Raw genomic sequence first — 21,755 nt, 5'->3', positions numbered from 1 at the left:
AAGTTAATTGCTGTCTGCAATGTGCAAAGCACAACATTATGGCTACAGTACCGTAAAATCATCAAATTACAATGCGCAACAGCTGCGGATAAAACTCTCTAAACTGTCGCATGCTTACAAAGCTCTGTTCTAACTGTCCATTTGGAACAATTTGATGGCAGTCGCTTGTATTTCACGCCAAGTTTGCAGGCCAACCGAGGATAAGTCAGAGGTGCAGCAGCTTTGCTGCCTCAAGAGTATAAAACCCAGAGGTCTGTGGCTTGAGAACCAGTAAGGGCTTATAAATTGTAACCCAGGTTACACCGAACTGAAAGAGAGCGGAGGGTATACTTGGATATGTGGCAGCTAATCCTAGCCCTCCATTGCACTCCACTGGTCTACGTGAATACTGCATGGAGTCCAGATGGAGAGTGTCTACATTTTGCCAATACCATTCCAGCTGATATCTGCTGTGGAACCCTGTAGGGTAATGGTTGGAGCACTCACCTCGCAAGCAAGAGGACCCGGGTTCGATTCCCAGGCTCAGGCAAGGTTACTTACTCCACTTACTCAGCAGTAAGTAGGAACCCGGTTGTTAGTCAATTGGCAGATCGCTTTCTGGGGGTAATAATTCCTTCAATCAATCAATCAAATAATAATTTGGTCACTCAATGTACGACTGTTTGCAGGACACTGCTGTGTGCAATTGGCTGCCGTGTTTCGCCCACAATACATAGTCAATTCACTTTACAGTATATTCTGTGAATCTCTTTGAGACGTCTCAATGACGTGATTTGGCACTATATCAAATGCAAGGATTATTACTATTCAGGAAAATACCGATTCTTCCAAAATTTATGCTAAATTTTCCACTCCTGGAGTATAAACACTGGCACGGACTAGTTGGGCCGAATGGTCCGTTTCGTTGTACGAATGCTTCTCGTACCCTTGCATTCAACAAATTTAAGAGGTTTATAAGAAAGGTGGCACGTTTTTAAAAAAAATCAGTAAACTATGGATTTGATACAGTGCTTTAACGTGGTCAACATCGCAAAGCTTGGTCACAGGATTTTACTGTGAAGTGTAGTGACTGTGTACTTTGTAGTCGCTTGTCAAATTATGGACGTTAAAAATCCAGTGGTGCTATTTAAAAAGAGAAGGGAGTTTCTCCCCGTGTCCTATCCAACAATCCCCCACACATATATATATTAATTTAAAAAATCATTAACTTTTTAGCTGCTTGTCGTACACTGTTGTGCGCAAATTGGCTGCTGTGTTCACCTGCAAAATACACAGTCACTACAGTTTACAGTAAAATTCTGTGACCCTACTTAGAGATGTCAACCAAGTGTAAAGTGAATGTAAAGATTATTATTTTAAATGCTGCCTTTCTTATAATAAGAATCCTTGGATTTGATATAGCGCATGATTAACAGATCTTCGAGACGTCTCAAACGCTTCGCAGAATATATGGTAAAGTGAATTGACTGTACATTTTGTGGGCGAAACGCGGCAGCCAATTGCGCACAGCAGCGTCCCACGTACAGTCGTGGATTGAGTGACCAAATTACTATTACTATCATCATTATTTTTGAAGGGATCAAAAATCCTTGAAAGCGATCCGCCAATCGACTAACAAGTGGGTTCCTACTTACTGCTAGCTAAACAGAGGTGTGTGGAGTAAGGAAACTTGCCCAACGCGGAGCCACGACAACCTTATATTGGCCGACCTCTCTTCCCCCTTCCCCCCCACCCCCACCGTAATCATTTGGTTTACCTCAAATAAAAACACGTCATTGGTTCTTTGTTTCAAGTCGAAATGATTGAATTCACATGGAGTTTGCCTTGCAGCTGCCGGTAAATCAGATTACTTACAACTGAATTTCATGATGTTTGGCAGCATGCGAATCTAACGCAACCCTCTGCACGCTAAATTTTACACAATTATATGTAGCAAATTCTGATCCAGGAATATCCAGCTCATCATCTGCACGAAGACCTCGCCAATACAACTGCTACAACAACCACAACTTGCATTTATACAGCAGCCTTCGCGCAGGATAGCATCCCGGAGCGCTTGACAGTGCGGAGCACGAGGCCGTAACGGATGGGGGGAGGGAGGGTGAAAGTTTGACGGTAGGCACGGTCGAAGAGGAAGGTCTCCAGGCGCGACCTGAAGACGGGGAAGGAAAGGGGCGAGGCAGAGGGACGGAGGAAGAGTGTTCCAGAGCGAGCGTGGCAGAGTTTCGGGGTGCGGCGGCTGAAAGCAAACCGCACACGTTTTTAAAATTGCAAGTTCTTCCTTGACCTGCACTGACTCGAGCTTAAAAATAACTTTGGTGCTGTGTCACTCTCGTTGTTAAACTGAGCTTTTCGGAGGCAATTACAAAGTACAGTAATTCTGGCGGCCTTTTATGGTGCATTTCCTGTGGAGCCCCACACTCTTGAAACAACCTTCTGAAGACGGCTTGGAATCAGATCAGTGGGGTCGGCTGCAGCATTAACTGGATTCACCGCAGACAATTTTCCGAACTGATTCTTATTTTCAAGTTAAAAGCAAGTTTCGCCACTGCTAGACTGGTCACCAGCTGACACCCGAGCATTATACGGTCTTGCGATTTTAAAACTATGGTCACACTCCTGCTTATCTTCAGATTATAAAAATATCAGCGGCCATCAGGCCCAGCAGAAAGCTCTTCTTAAGACATCAGAACACAATTTTATTCCCTCGTCTCCCCCTCCCACCGAATGGTTTCATAACAGGGTCAATTCCTTCCAATGGTATAGAAAGGTACAGACCTGTTAACAGCCGGGATAACTAAAAACATTGCTATAATAATAATAATATTCCTTGCATTTGATATATGTTTCAAGACGTCTTAAAGCGCTTCACAGAATAAAATATCAAAATCGCAAAGCACGGAGCTCTTTATAAACTTCATCGACTCAACAAAGAGCAATAACTCAAAATAAATGCGTTCCACTTTCATAGGGAAGATTGGAAAAAGTCCTCGTTACCTCTCTCAACTCTTCAAATATTCATGGAACCATAGAATTATACAGCACAGAAGGAGGCCATTCGGCCCATCGTGTCTGTGCCGCTCTTTGAAAAGAGCTTCCAAATCAACCCCACTCCCCCGCTCTCTCCCCATAGCCCTGATCAACCCCACTCCCCCGCGCTCTCCCCATAGCCCTGATCAACCCCACTCCCCCGCGCTCTCCCCATAGCCCTGATCAACCCCACTCCCCCGCTCTCTCCCCACAGCCCTGATCAACCCCACTCCCCCGCTCTCTCCCCACAGCCCTGATCAACCCCACTCCCCCGCACTCTCCCCATAGCCCTGATCAACCCCACTCCCCCGCTCTCTCCCCATAGCCCTGATCAACCCCACTCCCCCGCGCTCTCCCCACAGCCCTGCAAACTTGTCCTCCCTAAATAATTATCTACTTCTCTCTTAAAAGTTGTTATCGATTCAGCTTCCCCCAGCCTTCCAGACAATGTAAATCAAATCCAAACAACTCGCTGTGTGAAAACATTTCTCCTCCCCTCTGTTTCTTTTAACAACTATAATAAATTAGTGTCCTCGGGTTACCGACCCACCCACCAGTGGAAATAGTTTCTCCTTCTTCACCCTATCAATTCCCCCCATAATTTTGAAAACTTCTATTAAGTCTCCTCTTAACCTTCTCTGCTCCAAGGAGAATAATCCCGGCTTCTCTACCTCTCCTGATAACTGAAGTCCCTCATTCCTGGTACCATTCTGGTCAATCTCCTTTGCTCCCTCTCCAATGTCTTGACATCCTTCCTAACGTGTGGGGCCCAGAACTGAACACAGTCTCTCGCTGAGGCCTAACCAGTGTTTTATAAAAGTTCCATCATAACGTTCTGGCTTTTATTTTCTGTGCCCCTATTTATAAAGCCTAGTATCCCGTAAGCTTTTTTTAACAGCTTTATCTACCTGTCCTGCCACCTTCAAAGATTTACTTATATGAACCCCCGCATGGTCTCTGTTTCTTCACCCCTTTAAGATTGTACCATCAGCTTACATCAGAACTATCTCATCCTTGAAGGCTTCCCATTGCCCGTTAGCTGTTTTACCTGACAAGCTTTCTTTCTAGTCCACCTTGACCCGGTCCCTTTTTAACTCATTGAAATTATCCCTCTTCCAGTTGAATATCTTCCCCTTTGATTGCTCCTTGTCCCTTTCCACATGGACTCTAAACCTAATGACGTTGTCCAGATGTTCTCCTACTGAAACCTTGCCCCACTTCATTTCCCCGAAACTAGATCCAGCACTGTTTCTTTCCTCATTGGGCTGGAAACATACTGATCTAGAAAGTTATCCTGCATACATTTCAGGAATCCTTCCCCGTCCTTGGCCTTTACACTGTTATTTTGCCAGTCTATGTAAGGGTAATTGAAGTCCCCCATTATCACTACTCTATTGGTTTTGTACCTTTCTGAAGTCTGCTTGCAGATTTTCTCATCTATCTTCTTCCCACTATTTGGTGGTCTATAGTATACACCTAACAGAGTAAACACTCCTTTTCTGCTCCTTAATTCTAACCCAATAAATTCTGTTTTTCTACCCTCTAACTAATTGTCCCTTCCCAGGGCCATAACCGTGTCTTTAATCAATATCTCCTCTCCTTTTTTTCCCTTCTCTATCCCTCCTGAATAGCTCCCATTTCTGCCCTTGTTTGAGCCAGGTCTCCATTATTGCCACAACATCATAACCCCATGTGGCAAGTTGAGCTACAGCTCTCACCAATCTTATTTGTCACACTCCGTGCATTTATACACATGCACTCCAAGACCGACTGAGGCTGTTCTGCATTCCTCTCCTGTCCAATTCCTCCTTTTTCTGGATTACTCCTTATTACATTGCTATTCGTCTCTCCCAGCCCCTCTATGTAACTTGTTTGTCCTCTCTGATTCTACATCCTGATTCCCTTCCCCCCTCAAAATTAGTTTAAAGCCTTCCCCACAGCACTAGTTAACCTCCCTGCGAGGAGATTGGTCCCAGCCCTGTTCAGGTGTAACCCATCCACCTTGTACAGGTCCCACCTGCCCCAGAACTGGTCCCAATGATCCAGGAACCTGAAGCCCGACTTTCTGCACCATTTCTCCAGCCATGCATTCATGTGTTTGATCCTGTTGTTTTGATACTCACTTGCATGAGAACTCACCAGCAAGTCAGGACCCTGGGTGTCTTGTTCGACCCTCAACTGTCTTTTCTCCCCCACATTCAAGCCATGACCCGCTCTGCCTTCCCTCACCTCCATAACAGCCCCCGACTCCGCCACTACCTCACCCCTCAGGCCACTGAAACTCTTGTTCATGCCTTCATCACCTCCAGGCTCGACTATGCAGACTCCTTGCTTGTCCGCCTTCCCAACTCCTCCCTCCACAGACTGTAGATAATCCAGATGTCTGCAGCCTGTGTCCTCTCCTGCACCAAATTACGTGACCCCATCTCCCCTACTCTCGCCTGACTCCACTGGCTCCCTATCCTTCAGAGGATCCAGTTCAAGATCCTGGTCCTCACATACAAAGCCCTCCATGGCCTCACCCCACCCTACCTCTGTGACCTCCTAATCCCCTACCAACCCGCCCATTCCCTCCGCTCAGCCGGCTCTGGCCTGCTCACATCCCCCAACCCCCCCGACCCACCCGCCACACCATTGGTGGGAGAGCCTTCAGCCACTCTGGCCCCAACCTCCATCTCCCAGTCACTCCGCCTCGCCCCCTCCTTAGCCACCTTCAAGTCCCGCCTCAAGTCCCTCCTCTTCGACCGTGCCATCGGCCACCCCACCCCGACTCCAGCTTGGGTCTGAAATTCTGTACTCTGTCCAGTGCCTTGGAACGTCCTCCCGAAGTGAAAGGCGCTACACAAATGTAATATTGTTGTTGTTTACAATTCTGCAAAGAACAGCAATTTTTCATGGTCGCGCAAAGTTTCAGTCCAGAAAATGGGTACAGGAGGAAACCATTCAGACCACTGAGCCCAATCCAACAGTTTGAGATCTTTTACTCCTAATATCCCTGCTCTTTCCCCATACCCTCAATACTTCTGCTAATCAAGGACCTATTTCTCCTTTGAACATCCTATTGATTCCATCTCTACAGTTTTCTCGGGAAGAGGATTGCATGCTTTCACAACCCTCTGTGTAAAGAAATGATTCCCAATGTCTGTTTTAACCATCTTAGCTACGATTTCATGGCAATGTCCCGATGCGAGAAATCCCTATACCAGAGGAAAGAGATATCCAACTATCTTTTATCGCTGCCAAATGCCTTTCGTTTTGTTAAATGCCTCAATCAAATCAACTTAAACCTCCTCCATTCCAGCCAATGTGACCACAGTGTGTACCCAACCTATGGTGGATGTTAATTTTAGGTATTCTTCAGAAAACTTGTGTTGGACTGTTTCTCTAACGTAGGTAGCATAAGACAAAACATTTCATAGCTGGACAGTATTAGGACAGAAATCAACACAAGCACATTCTCCCCCAAGAGGTTAGCTCGTAACGTCATTGAACCTGAAACTGAGGGCATGAAGCAGGCTGAGAGTGGGAATGCTCAAATAATGATCTCAGCATTTCGAGCCAAGGTTAGAAACAATTAGTCAGAGCTCTGTCGTTTGATTACTCCAAAGTGCTAAGATGTACTTACCAATGTCGTAAGCTAGGAAATCTGCAGAGAAACACTTGGCTCCGTTACTCAGAGATGTGTCATTGTGTGTGTTTCCACCAAAAACAAGCATCACCCCACTGACGATGACAGCTGAATGTAGATAGCGTGCCAGTCCACTCTCTTTAAGGATTGTCCTGTAATGTGAAAGAAAAAGAAAGGTAAGACACGTTTCGTACAAACAGAAAACAGAAAATCCATTACTCGGCTTTGCGTCTTGTAGCAATAAATGTGCCCTTTATATACTTAACTCAGAACATACATGTAATCAACATATAAATTATAAACACAATTTCCATTTTAGCTTTGAGAAGGAACGGAAGGAACAGATTAAACAAATTCCTGACGTAAGAATCAACAATCAGATCGTTTTCTTCAGGAGAATGAATGTCTTTACAATCTCTGATCAAATCAATTGAAAATACAAGCACAAAGTTAAAAGGCAAATTTGCCCTCCCTGCGAGACTGCTAAAGAGAGCAGCCCTAATTGAAAGGTGCTATTCAATCATCAAATAAGGGCATAATCTCTCTCACACTGGTGAAAGTGGAAATTATAACAAGGCAATGTTATAGGTTTGTTTTCAAAATTTTCGATGGGATCTTCTCTCGAAGTTTCCACATGTGCCTTGATCAAATAATATTTTTTGCTGCTATTTCAGAACAGACACCAGTGAGTTTTTTTGCATTCAGAGGGGAATCAATGACTGGAAACAAATTGCCAGGGATGGTGGCCGAGGGCAGGATTCGACTCATTTAAAGAAAAACAGCTCAATGAAGTGAGAGGGGTGGGTAATGGTAGGGTGGGTGTTCTGAAAGGAAGAGATCACTGTGAGCCATAGGGCCTTCTTCACCCGAACCAATCTTGACGTCTTTTGATTTGATACTAGTTCATTTCACATTGGGAGGGCGTCTCAAAGCATTTTCACAGAATGTACTAGTAAAGTGCAGTGGTCGTATTTTTAGATAAAAGTGCTGCCAATTTGTACACAGCAATGACCCCAAAACAAACAAATTATCACATGTCAAACAAAGACAATTTCAGAATAATTCTGAACAGAATTCAACCTGAATGCCTAAAACCAGATAGATTATTATCATTATTAAAAGTATTATTATCGTATTAATAAGGAAAACAGTGTCAGGCTGAATTTACTAAATGACTATTAAATTGACTTAAAATATCATTACCAAAAAAAACTGTAGCTTTAGCATTTTTTTCTCGTTTGTAATGTCAACACACAAGCAGTCAATTTGAAAAACAAGTAATCCAGAAAATGACTAGAAACCTTAGAACCAAAGTACTGTTGGGTGAAGTGTGCTGGTGATGCATTTTGATTCAGAACTTCATCAATGAATTAATTCAAAGTGCCTGCTCTCCAAGAATTTGGGTTAGTAACTAGACGTGTCGTATATCACACTTAAAAGGTACAACAATAGAACAAAAAGCCTTAAAGGTACATTTCAAACTCGGGAAAAACAACAATTTTAATGCAATAAATGCCTTTTTTTTAAAAAAAAAGACTTTTCTTTTAAATCCGCCTCTTAAAATCAGTAAAAATATAATTTGCTATGGCTTTATAATCCGACAATATTACATTACCGCGTCTATGGAGAGAGGAAAATGAGTTAGTTTCAAGCCGATGACCTTACATCAGAACTCTCGATGAAAGGCATTGGACCTGAAACGTTAACTCATTTGCCTCTCTCCATAGATGCTGCCTGACCTGCTGCGTGTTCCCAGCGACTTCTGTTTGTATTTCAGATTTCCAGCATCTGCAGTATTTTGCCTCTTACCACATGAAAACACACAAATAAAGCAAAACTGGCTAACTCCACAGATTAATGCGATGTAATTTGTCTCGTCATTTAATGAAAAGAGACATCTGGTGCGAGCTGGTCTGGCAGCTGCTGAAAGTGAAACTGAGAAGCTGATTAATACTGAAGTGAGAGAGCGAACCTGGAGGGAAAGTGACACTTACAGTCTTGTGCAAATGATTATTTCCGAGGGCGATATCTTTACACAAGATGCTGATGCGTCAAATGTAGATCATCAACACAATCCCCTAATTTGACATTTTCATTTTCCCCTGCCCCCTCCCTCCTACCCCAAACCCGCGAAATACGAGTGTAGTTCTGGCAAGAACTGGACCGAGAGTTGTGGCAAGCTCAACAACAACTTGCATTTATAAAGCGCCCCTCGGGCAGTGTACTTGAACGCCAGTGTACAGTTTTAAGCTTATGGCGTGTCAAGATAGTGTTACGTTTGAGAGTCGGACACACAGAAATACCTTTGCAGTGTTGCAGGAAAACAAGCAATAATAAAAATAATAATAATAATCCTCGCATTTGACATCACACCTCATCATATGGTTGAAACATCTCAAAGCGCTTCACAGGATTTACTGGAAAGTAACTGTGTGTACTTTGTGGGCGAACGCAGCAGCCAAATTGCACATAGCAACGTCCCCGCAAACAGCCATGGAGCGAGTGACCAATTTTATTTGGAGGATTGTTGGCCAGAACACTGGAAAAAACTCCTTTTGTCTTTTCAAATAGTGCCATGGGATCTTTAACTCCAAGAGAGACAAACGGGACCTCGGTTTAACCTCTCATCCAAAGGACAGCACCTCCGCCAATGCCAGGGAAGGTCAACTTGCGAAGAGAGGGATAATTTTATGCATGCGGAATGCCTCGTGCGTGAGTCCTATAACTCAGTGGTTAGAGCACTCGCCTCGCAAGTGAGAGATCTGGGTTTGATTCTCAGCAGGGCATTGGACAGGTTTCCTTACTCCACATGCCACTGTTTACCCAGCAGTAAGTAAGAACCCGGTTGTTAATCGATTGGCGGATCGCTTTTCCGGGGGTAATAATCCCTTAAAAAAATAATAAACTGGTCACTCAATCCATGACTGTTTGTGCGACGCTACTGTGTGCAATCGGCTGTCACGTTTTGCCCACAAAATATACAATCAATTCACTTTACTGTATATCCTGTGAAGAGCTTTGAGACGTCTCAAAGACGTAATTACGCATTATGTCAAATGCAAAGAGTATTATTATTACTACTATATGGGTTCCATTCTGCTGTGGGTCTTGAACCCATAATCTTCTACCTAATCGCGATCCTAAAACTACGAACACAGTCCATGTTCGCAAAAGCCCAGTTAGGATCTTTGGAAAGGTACATTGCATCATTGCAGTGGGGGAAGGCTGGGGCATGTATCTGTGTCTTCCTCAACATTCAATTAAAACTCAATGTTTGTATCAACAATGCCAACTACAAGGTAGTGGCATTTAAAATAAAGACTCCGTACCCAAATCAAAAGGTACATTTCTAACATTGACAATCAGTGGAAAGTGCAGGTATACTGCGCCCAAGGCAAATCTTCAATTGATTGAGGAAAATGTTACTTCATATAGGTCCTGAACTCAAAATAGCTATGAGGGGAAAAATAAAGGTCAACCCTGTAAGCAGCAGAACTAGCAGTATTTGAAAATTTAACATGCACTGAAAATCGAAACAGAAAGACATTAGCAATCCTTGCAATTGATATCGCGCCTCATCACGTCTTTGAGACGTCTCAATGCGCTTCACAGATTATCCTGTAAAGTAAATTGACTGTATATTCTGTGGGCGAAACGCGGCAGCCAATTGCGCACAAGAGCGTCCCATAAACAGTCGTGGGTTGAAGTGACCAAGTTATTATTATTCTTTTTGGAAGGGATTATTACCCCCAGAAAAGCAATCCGCCAATCGCCGAACAACCGGGTACCTACTTATTGCTAGGTAAGCAGAGGCGTATGGAGTAAGGAAACTTGCCCAACTTTTTGCCCTGCTGGGAATCAAATCCAGGTCCTCTCGCTTGCGAGGTGAGTGCTCTAACCACTGAGCTACCGGACTCCACCATTATCCATATCAAGTATTTTTACTGCCTTTCTAACAGTGCAAAAGTGAAATTAAGTTAAAGGACCCCCATCACACCAGAACACACACACTTTGACACTCGCAACTTGCTCTCAGCTGAAATGCTGCTGATGAATGCTCATCACATTTACTAACATCAAACAGCCAGACCTGGCTTGAAGAGAATGAGATGCATGCAGAATGAATTATTAAGCTTGAGTTCAAGTGAAGTGTTCAGATATCAAAATAAACTAGGATAACGAAGCCAAGAGGCTTTCAAGATGATTATTATCCAGATGGATCAGACTAGTGAAACTGATGGGTTCCATTCATGCAATGGAAAACATATAGGTGAGTTTTCTGAAAAGGATGAGATCAAATGGACTGAAGGGCTTTCTTCATCTGACCTGATCTTGTGAATAAACAGGGAATAAACAATAAACACTGTCATGGGGAAACACAGTAGAATTAGAATTCAACAAGTATGAGACGGAAAGAAACTGAAAGGCTTTCTTCATAACCCCTCATGATTTATAATTCTTGATCAAATAACAGCTGTAAATATATTCTGGATGTAATTAACATTTTAAACAGCAACGTTTGTGAGGGAGACCACTGAAATGCAATTTATATTCCAGTTCCATTTTGGTTGGAGACAGTTGAAAGTCTTGGGGTGATCTGGAATTTCTAGTCTGCAAATCCTTTTATAAAAATATAAAAAGATCAACGGATAAGAACCAAATGAGAAATATTGTAAATACTGTACGTTCAATTTGCAGAGATGCCAGCGCTCCCAACTGACTTAATCTCTCGACGGACGTGAATAATTACTTTGAGAAAAACTTGCAAAATGAGAAAAATCTGTGAAACTTCTCACTTGCCTCCCATGATTCCTGCCTCCAATTAGCCAGAAATTCACAGAGGTATCAACTGACATCACACACTTCATATTTCCTTTTCCAGTTATATTTCGCATATGTCTACCCCCTCCCCATAGTTCCATTTTGGACCGGACTCAAACAGCGTTCCACAGAGAGTACAGAATTTGATCATTGTTTGCAAGAATTGATTGGCGCATTGTTCCTGGTGGGTCGATCGCATGTCGACTGCTCTAATCTAGCAAGGTTCAATCAAGGCTACAATTTGGTTTTTGGCTCCTCTTGCGTTACGTTTATAATCAAATCACCATCAACATTAGTATCTGTGGCTTTCTGATTTTAAAGATGTAAAGTAGATCATCTATATCTCATAAAAAAGAGTTATCTTTTATTATTCTGCAATTGTGCTCACCGCTTTTTTTTCCAGCCATCACTGGGGTAATATTGTTTGGGAAGTGGCAAAACTGTGTTACAAATGTGGCTTCACTAATGAGTTTTCCTTGCAGATGTTTCAAATGCAAGGAATTAGACAGGGCTAAATTAATTCTCTTCCACTTACAATGTGCATTGATTGGATGCTTACTGTTGCCTGCCATATTAATAAAATGGAGAACATCAAACGGAGTTGAATCTGAAATGCATCAGCCTCAGGGTTAAACTACAATTCAAGATGCTCAAAATGGTGTTCAGAAAGTGCAAGTAAACGGGATTTCGACTGACCCAAAGGGTGGAGGCACAACCCAATGTAGCACTAATCCACATCGGTCACATACTCACCCGCACTAAACTCCATCTCCCCATCACACCAGTTCTGGCCGGGGCTCCACTGGCTCCCTATCGCCTAAACTGATCGATTTCAAGATCCACACACTTGTTTTCAAACCCCTTCATGCCCTGGCACCTCCCTACCTCTCAGACCTGCTTACCGCCCAACCCACAACCTGCTGCCTGCGCTCGACTGGCTCCGGCCTTCTCCATGTCCCTCGTACCCTCCGTTCCACCATTGGTGGCCGTGCTTTCAGCCACTATGCCCAGAAACTCTGGAACACTCTTCCTCTATCCCTCCGCCTTGTCCCTTCCTTCCCCATCTTCAGGTCATGCCTGAAGACCTTCCTCTATGCCTGTGATTATGGTCACACCCCCTCCCCCCAGCTCAGTGTTATGCTCCGCCACTGACAAGTGCTCTGGGACTCTGCCCTGATGAGGGGCGCTATATAAATGCAAGTTGTTATTGGTGTAGGTCACCATTGATTCCTGATGTACTGTTAGCTGGTTTCAGAAGTAGAAATGCCTCAATCTGTCTGGGCACCTCGAGGGCGACGGTAGGGGAGGAGTAGGGGGAAATACTGGAGGGTCTATGGAACCCTACTCCAATAAGAGGGTCATTGCCTTTGGGAAGGGAGTAAAGTGTGTGGGGTGAGGGAGGAGGGGGAGGGAATTGAAACATGCAATTAAACTAAACAAAGGATGTGGTAAATTATCTGTTAAGAGTCCTGCAAGCGTGCAAATGTGATTTCTCCAATGGAAAATGTCACTTCCTCACCATTATAGCTGATACTCTTGGGAAATGCTGCATTGTTAATATGATGAGCCAATGAGTTCAGTAAGATTAAGTTCAAATGAAACACGAGTAGAAAGAGCATCACTTATGCTCACAAGTCCCCACAGGGACAATTTGCAAAACAAAACATCAAAGAGATTTTTTTTGTGTTTTTTTTAAAAATTCCATTAAACACCAAGGAATAGAAAGTTTTCACTAATGGAGCCACTTGGCAGATGAATCCCTTTGCAAAACAAACAATATTATTTTAATTTACATAACGTACCCACCTCCAGCTCTTGGATTGTGGGCTCTTTTGACTTTAGTCTATGATTTAGTTTTAAATATAATAAATTTGAACCCAGTCCAGGTCACAACAAAGAGCAGTTGTTTCTGGCTGACACTCCAATGCATAGCTGAGGGAGCACTGCATTATTGGAGACACCATCCTTTGAATGAGATGTTAAACCCAGGTCCCATCTGCTTGTTCAGGTGGATGTTAAAGACATCATCCCATTCAAAAAGAGAAAAGTGTTTTACCAGCACCTTGGCAAACAATTCCCCAGATAAAATTGGTCATGAAGTTCATGGTTGTATGCAAATTGATTGCCTGCACTTATGAAGTAAAATCCAGTGAAGCGATCTGAGATTTTTCAACATAACAATAATAACAACTTGCATTTGTATAGGAACAAAGAGGAGGCCGGAGCCAGTAGAGCGGAGGCAGGCGCAAAAGGATTCTTTTTGGTTGGGTGGGAGGTTTGCAAAAGAGGCTGGAGTTTTCCCCCCTCCCCCAACATTTGTATCGGAAATATAAATCGCTTGTTGCCCGTTTTGTAAAAAAAAACACTTTAATTGTATTTGTTAATTCAAAGGGCACTGAGAACAATGCACTTGAATTTGGGGTATATTATTAACCTGTAAAACTAATTAGTTCACGTACATGAGACATGCATAGTTGGAACTAATTATTTTTTCCTCTCTAAGTCATATTGCAGGCGATGCCGTGGGGCTTATTTCAAAAAGGTAGAAAAAAAAATTGGTTGAAAGCTGGTGGTTTAACAAACAAAACTGATGGAGTGTGGAAAACGTGCGCAATATGCACAAATTTGATTGAAAATTGAATCTGTTATGATCGAAACACCATTGTTAAATGTTACAATCCTTGTTCAAAATTGGTAAATAAAATTTGAGTGAAAACTAAAGGATTCAGTACATTTTGGCAGGGCTGCTGGAATAAAAATTATCTCATTATTTTTGGGGTGGGTCTTGTTAAAAAAATAAAGTTGGAGAAACACTGAACAAAAATAATCTACAGGAGCAAGGACAAAAATGCAAGGGAGTGCATAAGAACATAAGAATTTTCTAGGTAAAACATGACAAATGACTATCTAGTTCGTCTTCTACCATCGTGGCAGTCGCTTGACATGTCATGTCCTAATTGTACGTATGTTTTAAAAGAAGTCTAAATCTGTTCAGTAACCCATATTAAGCCGTGTTTAAGTCTCTTTACTTTGCCCTAAAGTAAAAGCGCAAGGAACTGAAAAACAATTGGGTTCTTCACGTCTAATAAGATCTACGTTAAAGCTTCATCATTTCTGTTTAAAATAAGATAGGCAACTACTTGATTATTTCAGTTCAAATCAAAGGTATACAGAGAAGGGGGATAGCTTCACCCAACAGGAATTTGGGTAACTCTTCCTTATCCAACTGAATTGCCAATTCTAAACAATGCTGTGGGGTTGATGAGCCTAATATTTATAACTAACTACCCAACACAATACAAAATGACATTAATATGTCTCTCACATCAGAAGGACGTCTCAAGGCACTTAATAGTACTGGCTTGACACCTTAGCTGTGGCTGGGAACCAAGGTAAGTAAGGAGTAAAAGGCGTACATGAGTTAAATTTGCTGATATGCAGTGCAGAAAATGTATTGCCATTTTTCTGTGTAAAATCATTGGGAGGTTAAATGTAGGTTTTGTGCAGTGCACACAAATTTGAGACTTAAAAGTTCTTACAAGAGTTAGTGTTGAATTAAACAGAATTGCAACAAATGATTGAATTAATTGGTCGGGGATTTTTTTCTTTGACACTTTGGGGAAGGAAGTTATCTGTCAGACTGACCTGGGTAAGGGTAGGAGACAAGATACGCTCGGAGCTTGGGCTAACTGACTTTAGGGCTGATTGATGCTAACCTTGGCTGTGAAAAATGGAAAATCCTTTGTTTCATTTCCCAATGTTGCAATCAGTATCATCAATAAGCAAATGAAATATCTTTCCTCTGCTAAAAATGAAAAAGAAGCCCTGAATCCTGTGCATGCTGAAGAGGAGATCAATGTCACTGTGTGGTCAGAAAGGAAGCTTGGGTACTTTACAGGATTAAGTGTACATGTAGCTCAGTGTTTAGAGCACTCGACTCGCAAGTGAGAGACCTGGGTTCAATTCCCGGCAGGGCAAAACCTTGGGCAAGTTCCTTACTCTGCACGCCTGATAATAATCCCTCAAGGAAAAAAAAAAACAATAATAAATTGGTCACTTCAATCCACGACTGTTTGTGTGGACACTGCTGTGCGCAATTGGCTGCTGCATTTCGTCCACAAATGTACAGTGAATTCACTTTACAGTCTATTCTGTGAAGTGCTTAGAGACGTCGAGAAGACTTGAAAAGTGCTATATAAAATGCAAGGATTATTATTATTATTTAAAAGCAATTACAGAAGACGCTGCCACAACTAAACCATTTGAACAGATGCACGACTGTTCCACTTACCAGGTACGTGTATTCACTGTGTATTTGTACAGATCGTCCACCAAGCCGTACTTATTGCTTGTAAACACTTTGTATCCTCCGTGCACGTAAATAGATTTGGTCATGGTATCGTAGATGCTGCTGTGGCCATATCCACCCTGTACCATCGCCCCTTTGGTCTCTGGAACCAACCATGAATTGGTCTCTGGATGAAGGAAATAAAATAGTTTACAATCCATTCCAAGAGATGCAAACTGTATTTCATGAAAGGTTTGCCAGCCACAAACAAATACTTTCCAAACCCTGAACATAAACAAACTGTAATCCATGCTAGGAATTTTTTAAGACTTAATCCTGGAATAAACTTAACAGTTTTGAGTGTAATATTGATCACATGCCTAGTAACATGCCTAATACGCTTAACTCCAGGATATTCATGACCATTTACAAACTAGATATACCAGTCTAGTCTACCATTTCCACTAAATGTACAGCGTTATTTATCAGCTTCTGATAAGTGCAGATATTATTGTTTACATTAGTTAATAATTTTCTTGAATCCCCCTGTTCTTTACAAATAAAAAGATGGCCAAGTTCATTTTAAATTAGGGTGAAAACATTTGAAAACAAAGCACTTTGTGCACATAATTCTTACAACTTAAACTATTTCGCTGCCATAATCTTAAAAAAAATCTTATTGCTTTTTTCTTTTTTTTAAGCAAGATTTTTATAAGGTCATTGTAAATCAGAAATTCAATTGATATATGCATGTGTGGCTTCATGGCAACTGTCATTCTAAAATCCAAGCAATGCTTAAATCACAATAATAGAATTCAACATCTCAAAGTCAAAGAATTAAAATGTAGCTCAAAGCCATCAAACAGAATTCTTGAATAATTCTCTGCAGAGAAAAAAATCCGCTTCAAACCTGTAAGAATTAATTATGTAAAGAAACTTCCAAGAATTCGCCAAAAACCCTGTATAAAAAAAGTCCCAAGTAAGGGAAACGGAACAACTTTCACAAATTGTATTATATTAAGCTCATTGCCCTTTTGAAGCATCATTGGGATCCTTTGAGAAGCTCGATGACAACTGGATCAGTACATCAGCTGGATCAAGCACATGAGATCAGCTATGAGATAAAATGCATGAGTTATGTTTGAAATCAGTTCCTATAAACTTCAAGTCCTATCAGGATTTACGTGGGTCAGCTGTAAACCAATATGCCTATCGCAAGTGGTGGTTACTAAAGAGAACTGAAGGTGGCAAAAATGCGTCCATAGACATTTGGTAAAGATTCTTAAGATTTATGGTGAATTTTTCCCTTCTATGCATGAGAAAATGTTGCTGAATAACATCCATACATAGCTGTGGAAATGAACAACAACAAGTTGCATTGATACAACACCCTTCACCAGATGCACACAATTACTGTGTGGGGCATTCGGAAATTCTCTATCTCAGTTTATTAGGAATAATAATAATAATTGTTGCATTTGTCTTCTGTTTGGACTAAGCCTTACCCATCACCTAGTCTTCGACATCTTTGGGGATAAATAAAGGAACTGAAGTAAAGTTTCTGATTATTCATCGTTTGAGGATGGCAGGTTATTATCTTTATTAATCTTAATAAGCACTCTAGTTTTTTTTTAAACTGCAAAGCAGCTCCATTTGCCTGAGAGGTGACGAAATGCAGAGTACAGGGAATCTTTTCAATTGTACTCCGATGGGATAAAGTGTACCCGGGACGCTACCTCGCGCGACGGGCGCTATGTACATGCAAGTTGTTGCTGCTGTCAGTGGTGATAACTGTGTACAAATGCAAGAAGGCTACTCCAGAAAAAGCCGTAGGTCTGAGTGTCATTTCCTGCTTGCCTCAAAGGCAAAAAGCTGGCCAGCAAATGATTCATTGCGTTGGGGGACAGAGGATCTTTCCTTTCTTTGCGGCAACCGCATGAGGAACGCTAGCATTTTCAACATTAACCTGCCTCCAAAAGATACAGAGAGGAAATGCCATTTTACCCTCTCTCTCTCTCTCTCTCTCTCTACCCCCCTTCCACCCACACGCTCACACTTTACTTCTTAGCTGCTTTAATCCTCGTGCTGGTGGATCTGTCTGTCTGCCTGTCTTATAAATAAAATGGTTTAAAGTTGACAGGAGGTTGAAAATCATGTAGTATAAAATTAAGGCTGGCACTCATTCGGTTTGCAATTCAATACATTTATATAGAAATGTATGAACCGACTCGTGTCCTGACCCCATTCTGCCAACACCTTCTGAGAAAATACCGTATAATGCGATGGCTTTAATGGTGATAAATTGCACGACACTATTCAATAACAAATTGAGAGTTAACTTGAAAGATTGTTAAGCAGGACACCAGGTGAAACTCCTGTCACTTGCAAATAGTCTCCCGGGTCCCCTAAGGTCCACTGAACGGGAAGAAGTAATTTCAGCCCTTGGTATAGCATTTTTTTTCCAAACCCCTTCACTGATAATGAAGCACTCCCTTTCTCTCCCCCCACCCTACACCCCCCTTTCTTTTCCCCCTTCCTATAATGAACGCCAACGCTGTAATGCAATGTATCGTGCTTACTGTCACCTACCCCCCTGGCTCTCTGTCAGGCTCCGCCACTGTGAAGCGCAATGGGACGCTACCCTGTGTGATGGGCGCTGTGTAAGTTGTACAAGTTGTTGTTATAATATGAACTCAAGACAACGACAACAACAAGAAGCTCGCACTTATAGAGTGCCCTCCACGCAGGGTAGAGTCTCAAAGCGCTTAAAAGACGAGTGGTGCACGAGGATCTCATCAAAAGAAGGGAGAGAGAAGATATCAAGTTCAAAGTCAAAACAGATTGCAAACCAAACCGTTGCTAATCCATCCAATTTACTCGAGGAACACAAACTCATCCCACTTTTTGCTCAAAACTTGCTTATTAATTGGATTATAAAATTAGCTCGGTTTTTAAATAAATTCTACACAACAGAGATCCCAAGTGTGTACATTCAATTAAAGATAAATATTTGACCATGTCTGAGGACACATTTCAATTTAGCAATCATAGACCTTCAGCTCATTTAATTATATTATGATGGTGAACTTTGGTTGTCATTACATTTCCCTGCAAGGTTGTACTCTCTGATTCAAGGCATTTCTCCAGTGAGCTTAAGTGAACAAAAAAAAGTTCTTTGGTGCAGCCCTGATTAACAATTTTACTATTCTTCAGTTAAATACATTACAGAAAATAAGTCACTGATTCCAACAGATACTCCCTTCGCTCTCGAGGATTAGTCCAATTTGTACAAGATTAATTGTTCTTCCCACGCCCAGTGACCTGCTACATTTGTTCTATCAACTCATTTACACCACCTCAACAGCCTTTAATGAATGCATAACTAATTTTGAATTTAAAACAGAATTTGCATGCTAAAATTCTCCTAAAAAATGTTTTGATTTCGCTTCTTTCTCTCCACTTCACAATTCATTGGGAAAGAAAGCTCATTTTCCATCAGCACTGGAACCCAATAGCTTTGCTCAAACCACAGTAACCAATCCTGGAGACAACAGTTTTACATATAAAGAAATTAGATCAGTTATTTTGCCGCTAGCATCTGCAAATTATATCAGTTTGCAGATGCTAGCTTTCATTCGGTGTCCACCAAGCAGACAATACAAAATTACATTTGTATGGTGACTTTCACGTCAGGAGGACATCTCAAGGCGCTCGACAGTCAGGGATTTAGTCCCAAGCGGGTGGGGGCAGGGGGGATTGGGTTAAGGGAGCGTGAAGGACAGGGAGGGTAGGACGGTGACCAAAGGCACGCTCAAAGAGGAGGATCTTGAGACGTGTCTTGAAGGAGGCAAAGGAGTCTGAAAGGAAGGGGCAAGGCGAAGGGAATGTAAGATGGAGTTCCAAAGGGTGGAGGCAGAGAGGCTGAAGGCCAGATCGCCGATGGTGGGGGCAGGGGATCTGCAGCAGGTCAGAGCCCGCTGAGAGGAGGGAGCAGGCAGGTTGATACGGGATATCCACTAAAGAGTAGCATGCTTCATGGGCACCAAATGAAAACTAACCTCCTCTAAGATAGATTTCGCTCCTATTAATCTTGATGTGAAGTGAATGAATGTAATAGAAGCTAAACACAAGAGGTAAGGCATTCTGTTTTGATACCCTCAGCGGTGTCAAAGTCTCACAACCACAACAACTTGCATTTATAGAGCGCCCTTCATGTAGCGTGTAATATATATAATATATAGGGGATGCTATTCCCTGCAGGTGCTATGTTCCCCACACTTCTTTCCTGAAGGCAGTGATTTTAGTCGGATAGGTTCCGTAAGTATTAGGCACCTCCAGCATCTCAACCATTCTGTAACCACCAGCTTTGACAGAGAGCCTCAGCGGGCTATTTTGGCTGTGGAAGCATCACAGCGGTGTCCAATCTTGTCCAATGTTCTTGCACACAACACTTTCTTGCAGGGCTCACTAGATATCAATCAGGAGAAGGAATTGTGGCTGATTTTCCTCACCACGATATCCACCCAGGCTAATTGCAATGACCTTACAGCAGCATCAGCTGACGTAAAAGAATTGATGGCTGACTAGAAATAGAGTAATCTTTCAGGTCTATTTGGTTCTGTTTCACACAGGGCAGTGGCTTTATCAACTGAGCCTTTGAGGAACTACCTGTAAAGTGTACTGAAACAAAAGCAATGCATCACTGCAGCTCAGATTCTGACCAGTTTGTATGCCTTCGCTGTCAATGGGACTGAAGAAATTGTATTAAAACTAATAATAATCCTTAGGGTGCCTTTCACATCAGGAAATACTGCAATGTGTAAGTTACCGTGTATTTCCCGTGGGCTAACATATTCTTCTGGGGTATTCTTGTCACTCAACTCAGAAGTTAACATCGAACGAAAATGGTAATCCAAGCTGGCTAAGCAGTGGAAAGCTTACCAGTGCCTTGTGCTGAGAAGATGTGCATGATTAGCTGGTTCATTAGCTGATCCAGCAACACCCCAATACATACTTTGGAGACACCAGCTGGCTGGACATTTGACAACTTGTACCCATGTTCTAAGAGCATAAAGCATGTGTGTGATTGTCAGCACTGTTGCTAGTTATATAACCTTTCTGATGACTTAAAGCACAAACGGGTAAGTCATTATGAAAACATTTATTTTTTTGCCCAGCCGAGTGTCTGACAAATGTAGAAACCCATCACCGTCCTTAAGAGTCTCCAAATCAAGTTGGGATTTCTATACATCCCACCTACACATGGTTGGACATTTAAAAACTCAATAGCCAGATACTTGGGTATTCAGAGGTACAAAGGGACATGGCAAATGGGTAGGGCATTGGAATTAAAAGATCAGGCAAAATCAAATAAACCAGTGGAAGAGGCTCAATGGGCTGAATGTTTTCACAGTGTGATCGATAAAAATAACATGCGGTCCTCCACATTCACTTCCAAATAGTGCCCCATTATTCTATGATTTAAGCCTGCAGCTCATGAATTGCTAAGCTCCCTGGAGATATTAGGAACAGCACTTCAACTGGCAAGCTAATTAGGTGCATATGTACACACCTTCACAGATCAGTGAAAATATCAATTGCGGGGAAAACCGAAGCAAGCGAACAGTGCAGGCAGAAGTGCAGACCTTGAAAATCAAGGCACTTTGTGTAATGACTATCAAAGCCTTGAGTTTATTGTTTTACCCACATCATGAGTTTGGAACAGGGGTTTTGTTCTTCGATAACCTTTCGTTGAAGTTCAGAACAGAGAAAAACAGACATTTTCCTATTTTATTCAACATCCCTGTAGTTATGTTTTGTGGAAAAAACACACAAATCTGAAGCAAACTTGTTGAACAAAATAAATATGTCTCTGAACACCAATTGGGTTTTCTCCCCAACCCCAAAATAGATGCCACTCAATTAGACTAGAAAAGCCTAAGCTGGAAGAAAATCGATGCAAACAAAGGCTTTCCATTACCAAATGTC

General features: G+C 42.1%; 1 protein-coding gene across 1 annotated transcript in view; it reads right to left on the bottom strand.

The window, feature by feature from the left end:
* The window catches only part of atrnl1b (attractin-like 1b), a 412,284-nt gene that overhangs the window by 316,024 nt on the left and 74,505 nt on the right, over window positions 1-21,755 (bottom strand). The window contains exons 10-11 of the mRNA XM_042336792.1: window positions 15,771-15,954; window positions 6,656-6,810 (exon numbers count right to left, since the gene is read on the bottom strand). Of these exons, the coding sequence (XP_042192726.1) occupies window positions 6,656-6,810; window positions 15,771-15,954 (339 nt within the window). The remainder of the gene's footprint in view (window positions 1-6,655; window positions 6,811-15,770; window positions 15,955-21,755) is intronic.

Source organism: Callorhinchus milii, unplaced genomic scaffold (assembly GCF_018977255.1).
Source record: "Callorhinchus milii isolate IMCB2004 unplaced genomic scaffold, IMCB_Cmil_1.0 Scaffold7, whole genome shotgun sequence".
Classification (NCBI taxonomy): Eukaryota; Metazoa; Chordata; class Chondrichthyes; order Chimaeriformes; family Callorhinchidae; genus Callorhinchus; species Callorhinchus milii.
This window is presented reverse-complemented; position numbering and strand designations above follow the sequence as displayed.